The sequence below is a fragment of the Ambystoma mexicanum genome, chromosome 2q (genome assembly GCF_040938575.1).
Source record: "Ambystoma mexicanum isolate Mex_15411 chromosome 2q, UKY_AmexF1_1, whole genome shotgun sequence".
Classification (NCBI taxonomy): Eukaryota; Metazoa; Chordata; class Amphibia; order Caudata; family Ambystomatidae; genus Ambystoma; species Ambystoma mexicanum.
This window is the reverse complement of record NC_090924.1, coordinates 1,287,738,663-1,287,759,493: the sequence shown is the minus strand read 5'-3', so window position 1 is coordinate 1,287,759,493 and position 20,831 is coordinate 1,287,738,663. Positions and strand designations below refer to the sequence as shown.

Genomic DNA, 20,831 nt, shown 5'->3' with positions numbered 1-20,831 from the left:
TGGGCACGGGGTGACAGGACATCACTTGCCCCCTCTCCGGTGATGTTCCCCAGTCCGGAGCGTCTCCCCCCCCCTTTAGGAGCGCAAGAGGGCGCACAAGCACTCATTCTGAGCTGCAACCCACTTCAGACCCGCGGCACTGTTCCTGGGGTTGGCGTCCAGGGCTGCCTGGTTCCCTGGTCAGATACCCGTATTCCGAACCCTGGGGTCCTGCCTGTATGTCCCCTCCCCGGAGTTGGGGCCCCACACTTAGTTCAGCCCTGCGGTACCCAGAACGCTGGATGCCCTGGTATTCATGCCTGCGACCCGTGAGGGCATGAGGTGAGAGTTCCCCGTTGGCCAAGGTGAGGCCATGGTTGGTGTTGGGTCGATGCCATGCTTCAATTGTTCAGGGCAGTCATTGGTGCACAGAGTCATTTGTCCATTCCGTGCAGCACTCTGGGCACTGCACTCGTGATGAGGTACATGACGCGCAGAGCGCAGCACGCTCAGGTGCACTGTGCCCGGAGCAATGCTGTGTCGTTGGTGGATCAATTCTGCCCTGTGGCCAGTGTCGGCATGGTATATGTGATCACTCACATTCCTCTGCATTGAACGGACTCATCCCGACCTGCCCAGTGCACCGCTTCTTCATGGGAGTGTCAGGGTCACCCGTATTCGCTGGTCCGACCCCTTGGTGGTTGGGCTCAGTGGATCGGTAGGTATATTCCCAAGACCCACGGTGCCCTGGTCCTTTGACCTGATGGCATGCCGGGAGATGTTGGCAGGCAGGGCCACCAACTCCTTGGTCCTCAGATGGTCTGATGGGGGACCTTCGTGGCAGGATGTCGAGGCCACTTGCGGGGCCGGCAAATGCCTTCCATGTCAGGGTGTCCTATTTCCCCCATGGCCCTGTCACTCCAGTGTACAGTGCACAGGGCTTGGGACGCAGAAATGTCGCAGCCCGGGGTTCCGATGCTCACACGGTGTAAGTCCCCTGTCCAACACAGCACCGACTCGTGTTGTGAACTGCCGCACTCGATCAACCACTTGCTACCCATTGTGCCCCAGGTCACCTCTTCAGGCAGAAGCGCACTCCCATGGCAGTGGGACACACGTGACAGGGCGACGCTGGTGATGTGGCACCGAGGGTGGAGCGGGCAGCCACATGTTCCTTGTTCCGCTCCTCTCGCATGGGTGTTGGAGCCCTTCTTAGTTGACTTTGCTGGTTTGGGCTCATTGAAAAGGGGCCCTTTTTATCTCCAGCTCATTAGGCCCACCGCCTGCAGCATTCCAGGCCCTGATGACACCAATGCCAACGTGCCTTGCACTTCAGATCTTGGGTTGGAAAAACTCTGGGCTCGTAGATTTGCCTTATTTAACTGCCCCCTGGCCCGGGATCCTACTAAGGCCTCTATCATCACCGTTCCAACACACGATTGCTAGATTGTTCTCCTCGCCAATCACTGCGGGGCCATGTTTACACTTTCGCTTCTCCGACCCTCTGGAGCCGCGGGGATTTGCATCTATCTGCGGCCCAGGATCTCGAAGAGCAACGGGTTATTTTTCTGTCGCTCGGACACAGAGCCGTCCTGCTTTCTCACCTCCAGCCTGGCCCCAGCTGACATGGAGCATCATGCACCTTTCCAGCTCTGACATAGCGCGCCTTCCATTCACCCCCATGAGGCCAGAGATCACTTTGGGGACACCAGCACCTCGACACTGCAGGGGTGTGCCGAAACAGCCTGAGGCGCTTCCGATTCACACTGCCCTGCCGGCCACGTAAGCCTGTTGGATGATGGGTCGGGGATCTTTCTCCGGCGACATGTTCTTGGTCCTACATGGCTGTCCAAAGCCATTTGCTGTTGTCGCCACCTGAGCATGGAGAGCGCAGAGGGCCATCGCCATCACCTCCTGCTCCGACGTGGAGCACCTTACAATGTGCTTCTGGGTGGCCTGGAATCGCAGCGCCAGCAGCCTGGAAGCTTCCAGCGGTCACAGCGGGTGTCTGCGTCTGCCGAACGCACAGCGCCTCCTTACCGCAACCGCCGGCAGACCCAGGTTGGCTTATTGGGCGCAGTGGACAGCTACTTCCCGCTGACAGGGGCGAGGGCCGGGTTGGACTCCCGCCCCCCTCTTCCTTTGGGGCATGGAACCACTGCCCTCTCCCCAGCGGGAGACCCTCTTCCACCGCGGCATTGGTGTCACGCCGCGCGCGCCACTTACCTGTTCCGGGGGTCGGGGCACTCAGCTGCGGCGGTCTCCCTCCTGGAGATTGTATCCGCGTTGGCGCCTTTCTCCACGGCGTTCCGCGGTCCGGGCTCCCGGCTCCCTGGGCGCGGCCATCTTGAATGTCCTGCGCATGCGCGGAATGTCAGTATTCGACGTTTCGCGCATGCGCAGTGACAAAGGCTTGCGTTCCAAGCCTCGTTTTGGTCCCGGGCTATAATTAGCCTCCACAGACCCGGAAACAACACGTCTCAACGCGGTTTGTTCCGTGTACACGCTCCAGGAGCCCTGCTTAGCCTCAGTCTCTGTTCAGCTCCTGTCCTGTTCCTACTACTTCCTCGTGCCTTGCCTTGCCCTTGCTCCCTATTCCCTGCCTGGTTCCTTGTGCCTGCCCTGTCTTGTTCCTTGCCCCTTTCGGGTTCCAGTCTGGTACTAGGTTTTGGGGTTAGGTAGTTCCCTGCCTGGGGTTCTCCTTTTGGGTTGCACCATTTTCTTGGTTAGGAAGGGTCCGGTCCTGGGGTGGAGCGTTCTCTTCCCCTTTTTCCTTTCCTTCCTCCTTGAAGGGTCAGCCTCCTCATTACATTCTACTGTTCTTGTGCCCTGCCGGTATCAGTGCCATACCTACCACCGAGGATATACCGAAGATCTGTCCCTCAAAACTACTGGTACCGAAGTGGACTTCATCTGGCCTTCTCTGTCAGTGTTTACACTGTCCTGACGTCACGCAAATACAGAGAAGTGCTACCCGTGACGTTGGGAGCTGGTTCAGCTCAATCCTGCCATTTATTGTCAGGAGGGTGTTGGGTCGGTTCCCCGCGTTACTCTCTCACCTTTGTGAAGATTCATCGACAGACTGGCAGCCTCATCTCCTCGCTCCCCAGGAAGAAAAGGTAACCAGCGATCTCGTGACGCCTCCTATAACAATTGGTCGCTCGACTTCTTTTCTCTTCTCAGCGAGGGTGTTGCAGGGGTCGGGCTGACTCCCTCTTCTCTGCTGGTGGCATCAGCAGCCCTATATCTTCTTGGGGCATGGCCTGCCTCATCACGGCACCTGCCGGTCCGCCGGCATCCACTGGGGGTAGGGGCCACCAGTTCTTCACTTTGTCGCCTTTTCCTGTTGCAGGGCGCAGGCACGCTCCGCCCCCAGCCGCACGAGCACCCTCCCTGGAGGGCCGCGGGCAGGCGGAGGCATGCAGGGCATGTCCACTCACTGCAGCGGTGGCCTACAGCTCCACCTCCTCGCGGCTGCGGCCGCGTTATTCTTCTCTCTCCGGTGCCAGGAGATGCTGCACCAGATAGGGGTGGGCCAGGAAGGGCTGCAAATGGGACAAACACCCCGGCCGCACGAGCACCCTCCTCAGAGGGCCGCGGCCGGGTAAATCCAAATTGCCATTCTTCCCGCATCGGCTTCTTGTTGCGTGGCGATGTATGCCACATGCCGCTTTGTTACGGCTTCTGCTCCCCCATGTGCGGCGATGGATGCCGCAAATCGCCTTCATCATCTCCCTGCAGCGGGACGCCGCCGGGTATGTACCTCACCGTGGGGCAGCCCGGGCCAACACTGCCCTTGCCACGGCGGGGCCGAATGCTCCTCTTCCAGTGTACCCCACTGCGGGGCAGCCCGGGCCTACACCGGCCAAACCGCGGCGGTGAGCCGCAGGCCACGCGAAGCCGCGGTGGGGCCGAACACTCCTCTCCCCCCCCCATCACCACTTACATGTAGCCGGGGGGGCAACGCGGACTCGTCGTCCTCGTCGCCATTGTTGGGGGTCGCCGGCCATGGTCATCCGGTGGGCGCCCCTGGGCGCTATCTCTGCTAGCGCCGTGCAGTCCCACTAGGTGTGGGGGTGGGGGCCTGCCCTGGACATCCGGCGTGGCCCCGGGTGCCATGGGCCTTGGCACCCTGGCGTGGGGTCACAGCCTGCCAGGCCTCTGACTGAGTGGACCTCGGCTGCCATCCTGGCATACGGGTCCCTCAGTGTCTGGGCCTGCAGGCCTGTGCCTCCACGTGTAGGCCTGGGGCCTACATAGATAATGAGACACGGACTCAGTCGTTCCTCTTTGGGAGTCTGCAGCCGCTCTGTCTCACGTGCCTGCAGGAGCTCCTTTTATTAGCTTGGGCCATGACACAGTCATGGCCCCTCTTAAAGGGGCAACACACGTGGGAGGAACACATCCCCTTAAAGGGGCAATGCACATTGGGAGGGTCACCCGTAACAGTGCCACTGACTGCCAAGCACTGAAGTGCTGAAGCAAGGTGCATTTAAGAAGTGTCGTTGAGGCATTTCTGGGAATTGAGCGCGCCCACTGCGCATGGTGTTTTTGTTTAACGGCCTCACAGTGCGGGACATGAGCAATGGGAGAGGCAAACAAGAAATGCATGGAAGAAACAGTCAATGATTGACTGTTAGTTGAGCGGAGCTCAGAATTGCTCCATACTCAAGTGAGAATGGTGACGTCAAAATGGCACCTGGAATATTGGCGATTGCTTGGAACGTTGGTATCTCTACTGTGTGAAGCCCAGCGGATCACAGAGTTTGCCATTTTTTGTCGCGAGGCTGGTTAGCGATGGCATGGTTAAAGTAAAGAACCTAGTGAGACGTAAAGGTCGAAATGAGATGTGTTCCCATCATCAGGAAACTGCTTTGCTTTCGGTGTAAGGGAGCGGAAGTGAATAGATCTTTTGTTTGCTCTGGTGGCAGCGGAGAGCTGATCTCCAAAGAAATATGAAGAACATGAAGCTGGGTACTGTGCTGTTTTTCGTCTGCTTCGATCAGAGCTTTGTAAAGACATTTTTGTTTGAAAAAAAGTAGAGGTTTGGAAGCCATGTGCGGCAGCCGGCAACGTTAAATTGTTGCTGCTGTGCTGAGGCTTGCTGAGGTGCTGCGATAGAGAACGTAGTTCCTGGGAATGGGCGGTCTTCTTCTTTTGAAGTAAGTGCAGAACTTCTGCAATGTTGCGGGTGTGTGCAGATTGTCTTCTGTTTGGGTTACACACCGCTCGCACCACACGAGTCTTTGTGAGAGACTTGTTGAGGAAGTGTTTGTGCATGGTCACGACAGAACAACGAAGTATGTGGTGCATTTGTAGTTTTGGGTTACTGTCACACCAGAAAGAACTTGCTTGAGTGGCTATTGTGAGTGGTGTGGTTTAGTGCACAATTGGAGTGACGTTATTCATAAAATGTTTAGTTTAACAACGGTTTAAGGCATTACAGGTTTAGCGTTGCCTACTCAAAGGCAACATATAGAACATTCCCCTGCAATTGAAATGTAGTATTGGAATACATGATATGTTTAGTATAACAACTTTTGAGGCATTCCGGGACTTAGCGCCTCATTACACGGTAGGCGGTGAACCATGGCGCTGTTAGCGCCATGGTTCATGCCGGTAAAATACCGGCACCGCCTTGGTGGAAAGGGGAATTACGGCCCCATTCCAAGGTTGGCAGGGCGGTAATTCCCCCTTCCACCATTGCCCTGCCCCATTCCCATTTTTGCCCCATAGGGCTCTATGGGAATGGGGAAGGCGCTAATTAGGGTACCGCAAATTGTGGTACCGTAATTAGCTCCACTGGTCCCTTTGCGGGTTGGTTTTTAACGCCTGCAAAAAGCAGGCGTTAAATTCCCCAACCCGCAAAGGGACCTCGTAGTAAGGCGGTAAGGATTTACCGGTACCGGTAAAATACCAGTACCGGTAAACCCTTACCGCCTACCGTGTAATGAGGCCCTTAGAGTTGCATTCTTTAGGGCAACATGGACTTGTGGGAACCCAGTATGGCCTTTGAGATGTAGCTACTATATGCATTGTTTGACATGTTGTTTAGCAACCTTTTAGACATTACAGGTTTAGAGTTGCTTCTGTTTGGGCAACATGGACTTTTAGAATCTTTGTCTTCAATTGACATGTTGCACTGGGATTCCTTTATGTTTAAAATAACAATTTCGAGGCATTCCAGGGTTAGAGTTGCACCGTTTTACTAGCAACATGGACTATTAGGTGAATCATTTTGCATGTGTCATTCATTCGTTTGAAATTTCACATCATTATGAAGTGTGTGTGTTACTGTTCACCCAGAGATTTCTGCTGGAGCGACTGCAGCGCTGATTAGCAGCTTGACATTCTATGTAGGGGTGTGTATGTGTGTTTTGTGTCATGGTGTTTGTTTTGAGAGTTATTTGGTGCATGACCAGGAGACTTGTGGGAGTCATGTGGTGTGAATTGATCAGTGCGTCTGGTCTGGTGGTCATGAAACTCTGTGGAGTTTTGAAGTGTTTGTTACCCGGCTCTGTAGAGTCTAGTTCTGCAGCAACTGGTAGGAGACGAGTTATTTGAAACTCTGAGGAGTTTTGAGGTTTTTATTTTATGCTTGGTGGAGTAAGGTTTGGAGCAACTAGGGGTAGGCTAGTTGTTTGGAAACTCTGCAGAGTTTTGAGGTGTTATGTTGTCTGGATCAGTCGAGTCTAGTTCAGAAGCAACTGGTGGCAGGCTAGTTGTTTGAAACTCTGAGGAGTTTTGAGGTGGTTGTTTTTACGGCTCTGCAGAGTCAGGTTTTATGTAACTGGTGGAAGGCTAGTTAGGTAGCTCTGTGGAGCTGTGTATGGTCAGGGATCCCTGCGGAGACCCTGAAGATGCAGGTGCGCTTGCATTTTATGTATTAGGTTTTATTTTTAGGTGGTTCTGGAATTTTCCAGGCTGCCTTTCTTGGTTGATTTTTGAGGTTGGCTACATATCACATTTGTGGCTGTTTCACTCAGTAGTGTATTTAATATAGATGGGCTCAAGTGTCCGGCCAACATTTGAAGCTAGGTGCTGGTGGTGGGTGACTGTAGTGACAGCTGGTTGCCTTTTATTATTGCTGTGTTTGTGTGAGTGATTGATTGGTTTAACAGTGTATGGTTGAGCTCCTGTTTGGAATGAGGAGTTGGTGTGTATATTGTGTGGGTGCATTGTTCCGTTGTTCTGGTCAGATCTGTCCGAGTAGATTGTTGGGTAGTTAGTTAGTTCTCTTGTTCAGTTGAGGCAGGATCTGTGCCAGTCCTGATGTGGGGAGTTTGTGCTTGGGGGTGGCAGCCCCATGATTCACCTGTGACAGGGGTGGATAAAAGGAGGTCAGATGGTTTTGAGGGTTATGGCTGTGTTTAGTTGTTTGCCCAAGGTGGGGCTGGAGGTGCTCCAAGGTGGCAGTTTCGAGGTTCCCTGGTGGCAGGGTGGAGTGGAAGGAGACATGTGTTCTATTTTGGTTAGGAGTGTAGTTGTGTTGGTCGGGTCCTGTCGTGTGTATGTTAGTTACGCTTGATGGTACAATTTTCCGTATGTTTGGAACTAGATAGAGTGTGAGTGTTCTGATTTGGTGAGTGGGTGTCGTGCTGTGGTAGGTGAGGATGGGTTTCTTGTTGTATGTTGGTGTGTTTTTTGCAATAAGAGAAGGAGGTGTTAGAGTTGGTCTTCCTCCTGATTGTATGAGGTGTGCATGGACTTAGACTTCCTGTTGGAATGTGTGTGGTGAGCTTGGAATGGTGAGTGTGGAATGTTTGTGTATGAAGAGGTTCCAGCCCAGGCAGTTGGAAGATGTAAGCCTGAGTGGTGGGAGCCAGTGGGCTCTTGTCCTAATTCCTCTTAATCTCCTTATAAGTGATGACACCTGATTGTAACTGAAGATACAATTAAAGTAACCGTTAGGAGTTCCTGACAGCGTATCCAGAGTATCCTATGTGTGTGGACCCAATGACTGAGAAGCGCCATACATAGGTCAGCCAACAAATACAAAGTTATACATTGGGATACAGTGTCATTGGTTGGAACTGTTTTTGTGGATTAGTGTCCTCCAAAATACAACATTTTGCAGTAAACCCCACTATCAAAATGTTTGCAAATCCTTCCATCCTTCCGTGGTGCAATTTTGCTTGGTCTGTGGGATAGCGCACCATGCACAAGTAACATAAACGTAAAGAAGATTGCTCTTCTATGCCTACAAATACTGATATGTGCAAATTACGAAATGTGATGGTCATATCTAACATGATTTCATTTCTTAAATGTACTGTGTTCTCGTTTGCCTTTCAGTTGTTGGTGCATCCCTTTATCAAGAGTGAAAAGTTCAGCAAACTTCTGAATGAAACCTTAAATTCATTGGAATTTACAAACCTAATCAGTCCCTACACGGTAAATGACCCCTTGATAAACGATGCATGTATCTGATGGCAGTGCTTAATAAAAAAATTAAAAAAGTGCCAAACAAGAAATACTCGAGAGCATAATATGGTGGAGAGTATTCAACATCCCCAATGCGGTGCCCACAGTAGCTACTATCCTGTATGAGCTAGGGCTGACGTCTCTGTATGCCAGGGCCACCTGAAAATATTTGTATTTTTTTAAACAAAATGTTATGGCCCACTTCTAATACCTTGTTTGAGAATTTTAAAGTGGTGGTTTTATCATGTTTTGTTTTTGCTATGAATGCTTTTAAGTATTATTGTGTTAATGTACTTTGGCATTCTCCCCCGTTCCAGGGGCTGGAACGTGAGATAATGACCTGGCAGCCCAATTTATTAGCCCGAGCGAAGCGAGGGCGGCTAACGAGGGCTCTGGCCCATTACCCACCATTGCAGGGGCTGAAACTGGGGATGAAGGCCATTAGCACCCGGGTTGCTAAAGCGGTAACCCGGAGTGCTAAAAAAAAGGATTTTGTTTCCTACAACGGGACGCGCGTTGCATCCCGCTGTAGGAAGGAAAATCCTTTTACAAGATGGCTGCTATGGAAATGGAAGCCCCTCTTTCGTTTCCATGGTGGCCTGCGGGAGGTGAAGGAAAGGACGGCGACGGCGGTAAGTAAGGGGCTGGGGGCGAGGAAAAAAAAATGGAATGGAGTGTGGCGGGAAGATGGCGGCGGGGGAGCCGGCCGGCCGTCAGGTGACTTGGAACGCGGACTTGTACCGGGCTTGTACCGCGTTTTTAGCCATCTGGTTGGCTGGCTCCCCCCGCACAGGTGCTAATGGACGATATTTCATTGACCACCGTGAATTTAAGAGACACCACACTCAATGTAAAGGCAGCTTTGTATAAAAGGGACTGGTGTGTTACCATAGAGAGCTTTCACGCAGCTCTTTCCATGAAGCAACTTTGGCATGAAGATAAACAGCTTGGGCTCTTTCCTTGTCCTAAGCTCAGAATGGACCTTACCAGGTTAAAATGGAACTTATTATTGACTAAGGACACCTTGTTGCGATTTAAGGAAATGTCGCCTGCATCGGCTGGCTGTAGTTTTTTCGAAACACAACATAACTAGAAACGCTTCAGCATATTGTTACACAGTGCCCAGCTCTTTTAAAAGTCAGATATCTATATTTAAACTATCATATAGGCAGGTTTTTGTCGTTTGATCCAGAGATGTTCTGGAGGGCATGTTTGGCTGGGGGATCTGTCTGTCTTGGTTTGGCTGTTTTGCATTTTATAAATTGCTTACATTTGGATAAAATGTAATCGGAACATGCATTTTTAACCCAGGAATTTTTAGATATGTGAAATGTGACTATTAAGTTATCTTTTTAACATTCTTTTTGTTTAGAATTATTAAGGTTGAAATGTGTTTTTAGCCAGTCACAAATCAAATATAAAAAATACTTTCTGAGATAAAGTAATGTAGGAAAATAATAAGTTGTAGTTTAAAAATGATGTTTGCTTGAATTGAACCGATGCAGTAAATACAAATCTAACATCCTCAAAACACAATTTAATTTAGGCACTTACTAATTAAAGAATAAATAAACACACTGAACACAGAAGCAAAAAATAAATACAATGTGCCATTGTGTATTGTTTTCCTTTTTAACTTAGCAAAGGAGGCCGTGGTGGTAGAAGGCAAACACATCAAAATGAATGAAAATAAACAGATTGTCAGATGCAATTTAAATGTTCTATTTGTTCGAAGTACTGTTCTGCCAGCTAAAGTATTTAGCATAAAATGCCAAAATTTGAATTTCACAAAATGCCATAAATCCAGTCACAGATTCTATCACAACTCTGCCAGCAGCTATTTGAGGTCGCCAAGGCTAACATGAGTTGCCCGATCAAATGTACCTCTCAGGCAGAATTCTCATTAGCTCACTTATACCAAAGTCACTGACCTTTCTTTCTTTCCTTGACATTCTTTCTTTCTTTTCTTCGCATAGAAAAGTTAAACAAATGATGTAATACAGTGTTTGCTGGGTGGAGAAGCTACCTTGGTGCATGCTGCATGTGTAAGAATGACTACAAGCAGGTGACCCTATAATGTTACCTTCTGTTGTGCGATTAAGGACTTTTAAAATACATTTGAAAAACCCAGAGGGAATGTGTAGGTCCACATTGCCTTGCATTCTAGTACTTGAAGTCTTCCAATAAAAATGGGTAAAATAAAGCTGCTACTGTACACTTTGTTCTTAATACAGGTCTATATGGATTTGTATGTTTGTCATGTTGGCTTGTGCAATTTGTGCACTTTTCAAATCATCTCAAGTAAACAGAATATTCTTGAAAGCCCAACATAGCGCCAACTAGACCTGATAAGATAGGCGGTCACATGGTTACGTCGCAGACTAGTCTCAAATCCAGCTTCACCACTTAACTGTGACCCTGGGGAAATTATTTGGAAGTATACTCATTGTGCCTTATGTGCTAAAATGAGCCGTCCTTAGAAGCGATCCACGTCACACTGTATGCTATTCCCAAAAAGCCTCCATTCTCGTAAGGCTCCATGCCGAGAATAATAATAATAGTATTAAGATTGGCCATTCATTAATTGCACATGTTTATTTATCTCCATGCTCACTCAGAGCATCTTCTTGAATAATAAATTCCCATGATGATGTCCCTGAGTCTCCAAGACTCTTTTGATGCCATTTACGTTGTGCGGTGATGTCAACACAATGCACATTAGGGAGGTTGTGTCACACAAACCCTCACAAATCGTCGAACTGGCCATGTATAAATGTATGCCGACTAATTTTTAGCACGGTTACTGTTTGTTATGGCCTGCAATCAGAGCAAAGCGCAAATGCCTTACCTATATCCTAGTGAATACGTCATTATTACTAATATGATATTAGAGTTACTGCACTCTAGCGTTCTACAGTGCAGCTCTCCCATGAGAGTTAGAAGCACTGTAAAGAGTACTGGGTTGCAAGCAAGTTGCAGCCCCTCCAATTGAAGTGAATATCATAGGAGAGAAAGAAAGGCCAAGTGATACTGAAAACGAAGTGAATGCAGCATAAACATAGAAGATGCAGACATCAATGGTCTTTCGCAGAAGTGGCGACAGAATTAATAAAACTGAGAAGGAACTAATTCATAGGACGCCATTTTACTGAAATGCCAGGGGTAGCGGAAGTGACATCACACGACCCTTGACCTCTGATGACATCACGTAAAGTGATGTAAGTTGACCCCCACCCCGAAGTGATGGAACACGACCTTTCACATCTTGACAAAACAGGAAGTGGCATTACATAGCATTGTTCCTAAGTACACTACGAAAACTATGGTTACGATATCACTGTAAAGTGATATACATTTCAGACAAGAATGGATCACCATATGTATAGTTAATATCCGTGTGTATAGGCCGATATTACCAAATTACTGTGAATGCAAGCAGACGTCCAAGGCCAAACTATAATGACGTGTTGGCACTTACGCTTAAGTGCTTCATATAGAAATAATATACTTACAATTACAGCCAACCTGTGTTGGTACTCATTTATCAACCTTAGCAGGATGCAAGGCTAAGTAGACCTTGCCGTGATTCGAACCTTCAGATGATACACATATTGCAGCGGCTATAGCTATCAGAAAACCAGCCACTCCAGAAACAAAGAGCAACATGCTGCTGGCCACAGCCCAGGAGCCTCAATTTAAAAAATAAAGGTTTACAATTATCTTTTTTTAGTGGTAGTAAGGACGATCACAGGGGTAGCAAGGGAAACCTCAGGGCAGGGACGTCATTTCACCAAAATGCCAGGGGTAGCGGAAGTGACATCACACGAACCTTGACCCCCTGATGACATCACAGGAAGTGATGCCATTTGACCCCACCCCGAAGTGATATGGGGGAAGCGATGGAACACGACCTTTCACCTGTTGACAAAACAGAAAGTGGAATCACACAGCACTGTACACTACGAAAAATATGGTAACAATATCACTATAATGTGATGTACATTTCATACAAGAATGGAACGCCATATGTATCATTAAGATCAGTGTGTATAGGCCCATATTACCAAATTACTATGAATGCAAGCAGACGTCCATGACCAAATGACCAAATGATAATGACGTGTTATTATTAAGCACTTTATATAGATAAAATATACACCCAATATCACCCAACCTGTGTTGGTACTCATTTATCGACCTCAGAAGGATGATCGGCTGAGTGAGGCGTTTAAGAACAGACTAAATCAGTGACTCACCCCTGAAGTGTGCCTGAAATAAACCTTTAATGACTCTAGCAATTATTTTATAGAATTCTAGAAAGGCACATTTGGTAGTCCTATTCTTTCTTATGTAAAGTCAGTGCTGAAAGTGTTAGTTCTTATTTTTCTTCTTTTTTTTTTTAAGGGGCCTGAACAAGAAAGCCAGCCACGTGGTGCTGGCCACAGCCCAGGAGCTTGCATTACAAAAATAAAATACAAAAAAAAACAAAAAAAACATATTTTTTTTGCTATTTTTTGTAGAGGTCGCAAGGAGACCACAGAGGTCGCAAGGGAGACCTCAGAGGTCGCAGTTGCGACCTCTGGTGACCCCTAAATGACGTCCCTGCCTCAGGGGTCACAGTTGCAACCCCTGGCGATCCCTAAATGACGTCCCTCGACTAATTGATCTTTAAAATCACATGCCAGAAGTGACCCTGCATTCTAGAAGGTAAAAAGCCTCCTTCATATAGAATAGATTACTCCCCAATGCAAGCTTGGCAACGCCTCGCTCACACAGAACATGTCTGCTTGAGGAAAGGCAGCAGCACTGCAAGCTTCCATTTCACAAAGAAGAGGCACAGCATGGCCCGCATTAGTGAAAGCTTTCCTCACACCACACAGAGCACGCATGTCATGACGAACAGGTACATCATGGGCCAGAGCTGTGCAAACCCTCCATCTCAGAGATCAGGACAGCGTGAGCTGCAGGAGTGAAATGTGGCCTCACCCAGTCACCACGAGTCAAAGCAGAGCAAGCTGTCCCCCTACACAACAGGTAACGCGTGCACGTGCCCACAGACTAGCCATGAGGATGTGTGTGTCTGCTATAGACTTCCGGAAATGACTGCTGAGAGCAAATGGAGAACAAATGACACCGCCTGCCGTTTGCTCAAGTGCAGCCCCAGTCATGGAGGGAGGCTCTGAGGTGAGATGACAGGTCGCCAAAACCCACAGAGGCGCGTGTGACTCAAAAGCAAACAACTGTGTGTATGTCGAGTATTGTGTTCCCCAAAAATGCTGCCAAGCTGCTCATATGCATCATCTTCTTGAAGGGCTTTTGTTCCTATAAATGAACCTGAAACCTCGTTCAGTGTAATTGCTTGTGCAGTGGAATTAATTACAATTTAACAGATACACCTAGATTTGAAATGCAGCCAATGAATATCATGTTGGTGGAAACAGGGGTGCCAACTGGACTCAAATGAACACACCACTGATAAGCTGCAGTTCTAACCTCAGTCAGTTCAAGCGATTTAAATGTCATTTATAAGTAGGTGCGCCAGGCTGCGGTCCGTCCGGTGGTGGCTGATGACTTTTTTTAACTAATATTTGTCCCTGATATGGTCGGGCGACCGAGCATAGCGACGGAGCCCACACCACTCAAGCGGGGCTCAAGGGGGTTCTCCCCCTGAGAATTTCTTTTAAATAATCGGTGAAAATGGTGTATTTTAGAGGACACTTTTTAAAAAATTGGTAAAAAGCCAAACGGTTTGCAATTGGGTTTTGTAGGGTAACGCATGAAAAAAAAAACAATAGATGCAAGTCACCAACAGGGCACAGGAGCATTTCTCCAGCACATTTTCATGATGCCTTTTCCCACACTATATGCCAGTATTAAACCTGACAGCGTCTACCTACATATAGTGCATCGCTTGTGTTAAATCGTTCTTCTACAAACAAATACAGGTAAAGGTCTTTCTAAGCATCTTCTACACTCGGTTTAACTTTTTCTTCAATATACACTAGTTGTACTTGGGATTTATAGTAATTGCGTCAACAAGACATGCAAACAATGTCAGGTCTTTCGCTAGAAGACAACTCAAATATTGCAATACATTTTTATACTGTTGAAAAATCGGATCCTTTGAAAGCATAGGATCATAATTTCCACTTCCTGTAAGTGTTTCATCTGCATATACATCATCTTTTAAATGCATTCGGCCTCATTACGACCCAGGCATTGGACCATGGTGCTAATAGCACCATGGTCCATGCCGGTAACTTACCGACTCCGCCATGGCGGAATGGGGAATTACCACCCCATTCCGAGGTTGGCGGGGCAGTAATTCCCCATGCCGCCATGGCCCTTCCCCATTCCCATTTTTGCCCCATAGGGCTCAATGGGAAAGGGGAAGGCGCTAAGTACGGTACAGATAATTGCGGTACCGTACTTAGCACCAAGGTCCCTTTGCGGCACCCTACTTTAACGGCTGGTCTGTACCAGCCGTTAAGGTCGGGTCCCGCAAAGGGACCTCGTAATCAGGCGCTAAGTGTTTAACGGCGCCGTGGCCTTTTACGGCGCCGTTAAACACTTAGCGCCAGGGTCATAATGACCCACATTGTGTTTATCATTTGAAGTGTAGCAAGTAACTTTCTATAGTTCCAGCCACCAGTGTTTGATTTGAAAGTGCAAGGGACATAGATAGCGTTTTGCACTGATACAATTTAACCAGAAGATATCTCATTTTAGTATTATGTGCAGCCATCATCCGTATATGATAAAACTGACTCTTACATCTGCTTTTTTCAAGACAAGCTAGAGAGTGATAAGTGTCCTGTTTTCTCACAAATTTCACAGTCGTATATTCTCTGCAACATCTTGTTCTGTCTGTCAAATTATCGTTTTTTGTGAAAAACTTGCAAGAATATCTTTAAAACTTTACAAGAAAACCTATCAATATTGCACAAAGACTTGTAAATTCATACCACAATTTGTTTTCTAGGTTTTATTGCAGACTGTCCTAAACCTTCTTCTTCTCTACTGACTGTCTTTAGGAATTTTTATTTTTCAGAAATCACAGCATTTTGGACTTCATAACTATGTCCACTCTCATCAATAGCAAGTGTTACATTCCATTGTTGATTGTAACTCTCTTCATTCAAAAGTCTTTATGTATGTGAAGTGTGTTTCCACTCTCCCCCAAAAACTTCACAAAAGCTGTCAAGTGAAAGTACATGAACTATGTGTTTCTTTCTGTAGAGTGTTGTGGTGACCTTAATTAACTTCTTTAGTTTGTTCAACACAAAAATGAACTATTTTCTTTTCATATGAAAAGCTTTTCTAATTATTTGTTCTACTTTTTCCTTTTCTAAAAAATGCTTCACCACATATCTAGATTGTGATTTCACGCATCTCCAAAGATTTGTAAGGACTCAAGACTGGAACATGTTTCTATATATATCTCTTTATTCCTCTGTGTAGAACCAGAAAGAGTTTTTGTTTGTTTGCTCTTAAAAACCTTTTTGTTTCTTACTAACTACTAACAGTATTGATATATTGTTCACCTTATCACTTTGACTTGAAATATTCTTGGTTTCATTAAATTGATTAGTTGGCTTATATCATATTTGAATTTGGCCATTTTCAAAAATATTATCACTAACAGGCATGAGTGTATTGTTATTTAAATAAGTTTGTACAGAAGTTGAAACGTGACCATGAACAGTTCCACATTTAAAAAGATGACTTCCCTGCACACAATCGTTCCTCCTGGGATGTTCTTCACGCCTCTTGGGAAGCATAATTCAGCAATGGTGTAAAGAAACAAATACAATTACTACATACATGCCTAATCTTCTAAAATAAAACAATCCATAAAAGGAAGATCAACTCAAAATTAATAGATAACAGTAGACAGAATGAAGATAGCATGGGTGTGTAGAAACAAAGATGGCAGAAGTAGTGTGTGCATGGCTGTAAAGAATGTGGGCGTTCAGTGGGTAGGCATAAAAAGAATGGTGTAGGGTGGGTGAGTGAGGGGAAAGAAGATAGTGATAGGATGTATGTGTAGGAGTAGAAAAGGCGGTGATAGGGTGGGTGGCAATAAAATGTGTGAGAGTAAGGTGCTGGAAGTAAGGCAAATGCAGATAGGCTGCGTGGATGAGAAAAACAATACTGACGGTATGTACAGAAAATTAAAATAGGGTACACGTACAGACAATGAATGCCAGGCAAGTGGATAGCAGAAGAAATATTGTGTGTAGAATGAGTGGGTGTTGCTAGACAGTGTGGAGGTTAGGTGGGGTAGTGAAGAAAGGGGTAGGATGTTTGTATAAAAGATGAAAGACAAAAGATAGAAGTAGCATGAGTGCACACATAGAGAATGCAGGTGGAAACAGTGAATGTTAGGTAAATGGAAGGAGGGAACAAAACATGAGTGTAGAATGGTTGGGTGGGAATATAGAGTGAGGGGATAGATTGGGTGTGTGGAAATATAGAAGACAGTGGTAGGCTGGTGGATACAGGGTACATGGAAATAAGATGGGTGTGTGAGAATAAAGACAATGGGCCTCATTACGACCTTGGCGGAGGACCATGGTGCAATTTGCACCATGGTCCATGGCGCTAAGCTGCCAACTCCGCCATGGAGGTTGGCGGATTTACCGCCCCATCCCGACCCAGGCGGAGCGGTAAATCCACAATCCCCATTTTACCCTTCCCCATTCCCATTCTTGCCCCATAGGGTATAATGGGAGTGGGGAAGGCGTTAATTACGCCACCGTATATTACGGTGGCGTAATTAACAACGAGGTCCCTTACCGCCATGGATTTTACCGCCTGCAAAAAGCAGGCGTTAAACTCTCCATGGCGGTAAAAAATCTCGTAGTCTGGCGGAGAGGTACGCCATGCACTACGCTGGCGTAAAACCCTCTCCGCCAGGGTCCTAATGAGGCCCAATATGAATAAGTTGAGAGGGTGGAGATACAGACAAAAACAAATAAGATGAGTGGAAGGATGTACAGAATGTACTGAAGTCCACAGTATCAATCCAAAATCATTAACATGTGTAAATAAATAAACATCACTACTAGATGTATATTGAAGTAAGGGGGGAAAAAGAAGTTACCAAAGCCATACTAACAGCATATAACTAATCAAGTAGTTTAGGCAGTGCTTAATTTGTGCCGGTGTCCATCCCCCGCAACTTAATTCATAGGGAGGGCTGAGCACCAGCCCTCTCACCACTTCTGAATTATGTATTGTGTCAGGTCTGCAGTACATACTTTATCTGCCACTCATAAGAGCTTGTGCTTGTATCCTGTTTACACGAATCCATGCCCCTCGTTTGTGCCTTTCCTATTTTAGTACCTGGGAAACTATTTACGAGGCCTTCCCGTGCACACTAACAAGAAAATCTGCACTTCTGTTTTGGGATTATTATAAAAAGCTGCTCTGGCAGCCTCTGACATTTTTTTTTCCACTTTGTTTTTTATTAAACATTTCGGCAAACAACCACAAAACAGAACAAAGAAGCAAAACCAAATCCTGCATCCCCCCGCCTCACACCTCTCCCTCCCCCTACCCTTACCAACAACCAGTCGTATCAGGTGATGAGCACGGACAGCCTAACAAGGAAGCACGCAGTGAGACAAAACATTCCCAAATAACTGACAGAGTGAGATCAGGTACTAGTACAGAGATTCAATGGGATCACAGGTGAAAAGCAAACCCCAGGAAAATCAACAGGCTCGACCAATACCAAAAAGCTATAGCTTCAAAGAGCCACAATCAACACTCAGGAGAACAGTAGACCAATTCAGAAGGAAAGACTCCATTTGATTGTTACTTATAGCTGCTAGCTTGTCATACAAAAAAATGGCTGACAGCTTACTGAGCCACTCAGCTCTATAGGGAGTCGCTACAACCACCTATGGGTAAGAACTTGCCTCATAGTCCGGAGCTGTGACACCAAAAAGAATCTCTAAGGGGTGAAGGGAGGGAGCAGAGCCAACAATACCCTTAATCCAGCTGAGCAGCTCGGACTTATAAACCTGGACCATCGAACACTCCCACCACATATGGTACCAAGTCCCCCGCTGGGAGCACCCCCTAGGACAAAGAGGGGATACTCCCTCAAACATTCTCGAAAGGGTAGCTGGAGGCCGGTGCCAGGAATGGAGCATTTTGAAGCCATGCTCCATGGCTGAGGTGTACAGAGACCCAGACAGAACAGACCCATATATTGCCCTCCATGTCTGCTCGTCAAGGGAGAACCCCATTCTCTCCTCCCAGATGCGCTTCAAGGGCTGTCTCCCCTTTAGGTTGGCCGTAACTAGAGTTTTATATCTTAGACAAGGAGCCCTTTCTAGTCGCCAATGCCACCAGGACTTTCTCAAAGGGTGTAAGGGGACGAGTCAGGTGAGCTATCAATTTGGAACGAGTAAAAATCCCCTTAAGGCGGAGGTATTCAAACATCGTAAGCTGGTCGACACCCAGAACCTCAGAGATCTGATCGTATTCAATAAAGACACCTTGGCGAAAAAGTTGGGCCATCCTCTCCAGCCCCTCATCCGACCACGACTGAGTGTCCCAGAAACCCTTAGCTCCGAAGTTGAAGGGGGGCACCCAGATGGAAGTCAGGGGAGATGGCCAGGAGGACAAGTGCTTATTATCTCTATCCGGCTTCCAAGATCTCCACAGCACAGCCAGAGTTGGATGGCTCCTAAAACGAACCGGTATGGCTTTGGCAGGTGACCAAAGCAGGTCCCTAACCTTTTTGGGGTGGGTGTGAGTATCTTCAATATAAGCCCAGTAGGTGCCCATATCATCCCTCATATGTTCTAGCATCACCTGAAGCTGGGCTGCCTTGTAATAGAGCCTAAAGTCAGGGAATCCGAATCCCCCACAGGTTTTCGGTAAAGTTAAGGTCGAATGCTTAACCCTCACTCTTTTGCCAGCCCAAATCTTTGCACCCGAGACTGCAAAGTCGTGAAGGAAGATTCCGGAAGAGCAATGGGGAGGGCAGAGAACAGATAGAGGAGGCAGGGGAGGATATTCATTTTAACGGTGACATGCGGCCAAACCAGGAGAGAGTCAGCGGCGCCCATTGCGAGAGGTCTTTAGTAATTTTTGCCAAAACCCCGGGAAAATTGGAGGCAAATAGCATACTAAGGTCTCTAGGGACAGACACACCCAAGTAGAGGGTGGCATTATTCTCTATTCTCATACCCTTCAGTTCAAATTTTCCTCTGGTTTCAAGGTCCTTATTTCCCATGGGCATTATACACGGTTTAGAAAGGTTAATCTTGAGACCAGAAAAGGCACCAAAGGATTGGATTAGACCGAGAAGTGGCAGTAGGGAATCGGAAGGGTTGGCCAAGTAAGCCAGGATGTCATCTGCAAAAAGGGACAACTTGAATTCATGTTCGCCACAATGAATCCCAGTAATACTGGGGTCTGATCTAATAGCAATGGCCAGGGGTTCTATTGCCAAGGCATACAAAAGGGGAGACATGGCACATCCCTGTCGGGTACCCCTAGAGAGGCTGAGGGGGGCCAAAGCAGTCCCATTGACCGAAACACTTGCAGAGGGGTGGTTGTACAATGTAGAAACCCACCCACAAAATCTATCCCCTATACACATTTTTCAGAGGACTCTGCACATGTAAGGTCACTCGACACGGTCAAATGTCTTCTCAGAGTCTAGCGAAAGGAGATAGGCCTCCAGGTCACGATTCGAAACCTCAAACATAAGATCCAGCATCTTTCTTATATTGTCTGCTCATTGCCTTCCAGGGATAAAACCAACCTGATCTCCATGGACCAGGGACGGAAGGTGCTTCGCTAATCTATTGGCCAGGAGTTTGGCCAGAATCATAACATCTACATTCAAGAGCGATATGGGGTGATAGGACTGACAGAGGGTAGGATCCTTACCCTCCTTGGGAATTACAACAATAAGGGCTGACATCATGGAGCGAGGTAATTTGCCTGTTTCCAGGGCCTTATTAAACATTTTGGACAGGAATGGAGCCAGTGCAAAGCGGAAAGACTTATAAAACCGCACCGTAAATCCATCGTCACCTGGTGTGGTGCCTCCCTTAAGAGTACCAATGGCATCTACTACCTCTTGTGGCGTGATGGGCATTTCAAGTAGGCCAGCAGCCTCTGAGGGTAGACAGGGAACAGGCAGGGAGTCTAAGAAGCGATCGATATCTGAGACATCCCCCCTGTATCCAGAGGTATACAAGAGCTCATAATATTGATGGAACTGCTCCGGAATCGAGGCGTCATCTAGAGATTTCTCTCCCTCCCCGGAGCGAATGGAGTCTACTCTCCTACTGTTTCTAAGTTCCCTCAGTCTCCAGGCTAAAATCTTGTCAGCTTTCTCGTCTTTCTCCATATACTTTTGTTTGAGGAAGGCCAACTTCCTCTCGGTCTGGCCCACC

General features: G+C 47.3%; 1 protein-coding gene across 1 annotated transcript in view; it reads left to right on the top strand.

Moving 5' to 3' along the window:
* Positions 1-20,831, top strand: part of LOC138570103 (prostatic acid phosphatase-like) — a 406,974-nt gene that overhangs the window by 149,008 nt on the left and 237,135 nt on the right. Inside the window, exon 5 of the mRNA XM_069648716.1 lies at positions 8,275-8,373. Coding sequence (XP_069504817.1) covers positions 8,275-8,373 — 99 coding nt within the window. The remainder of the gene's footprint in view (positions 1-8,274; positions 8,374-20,831) is intronic.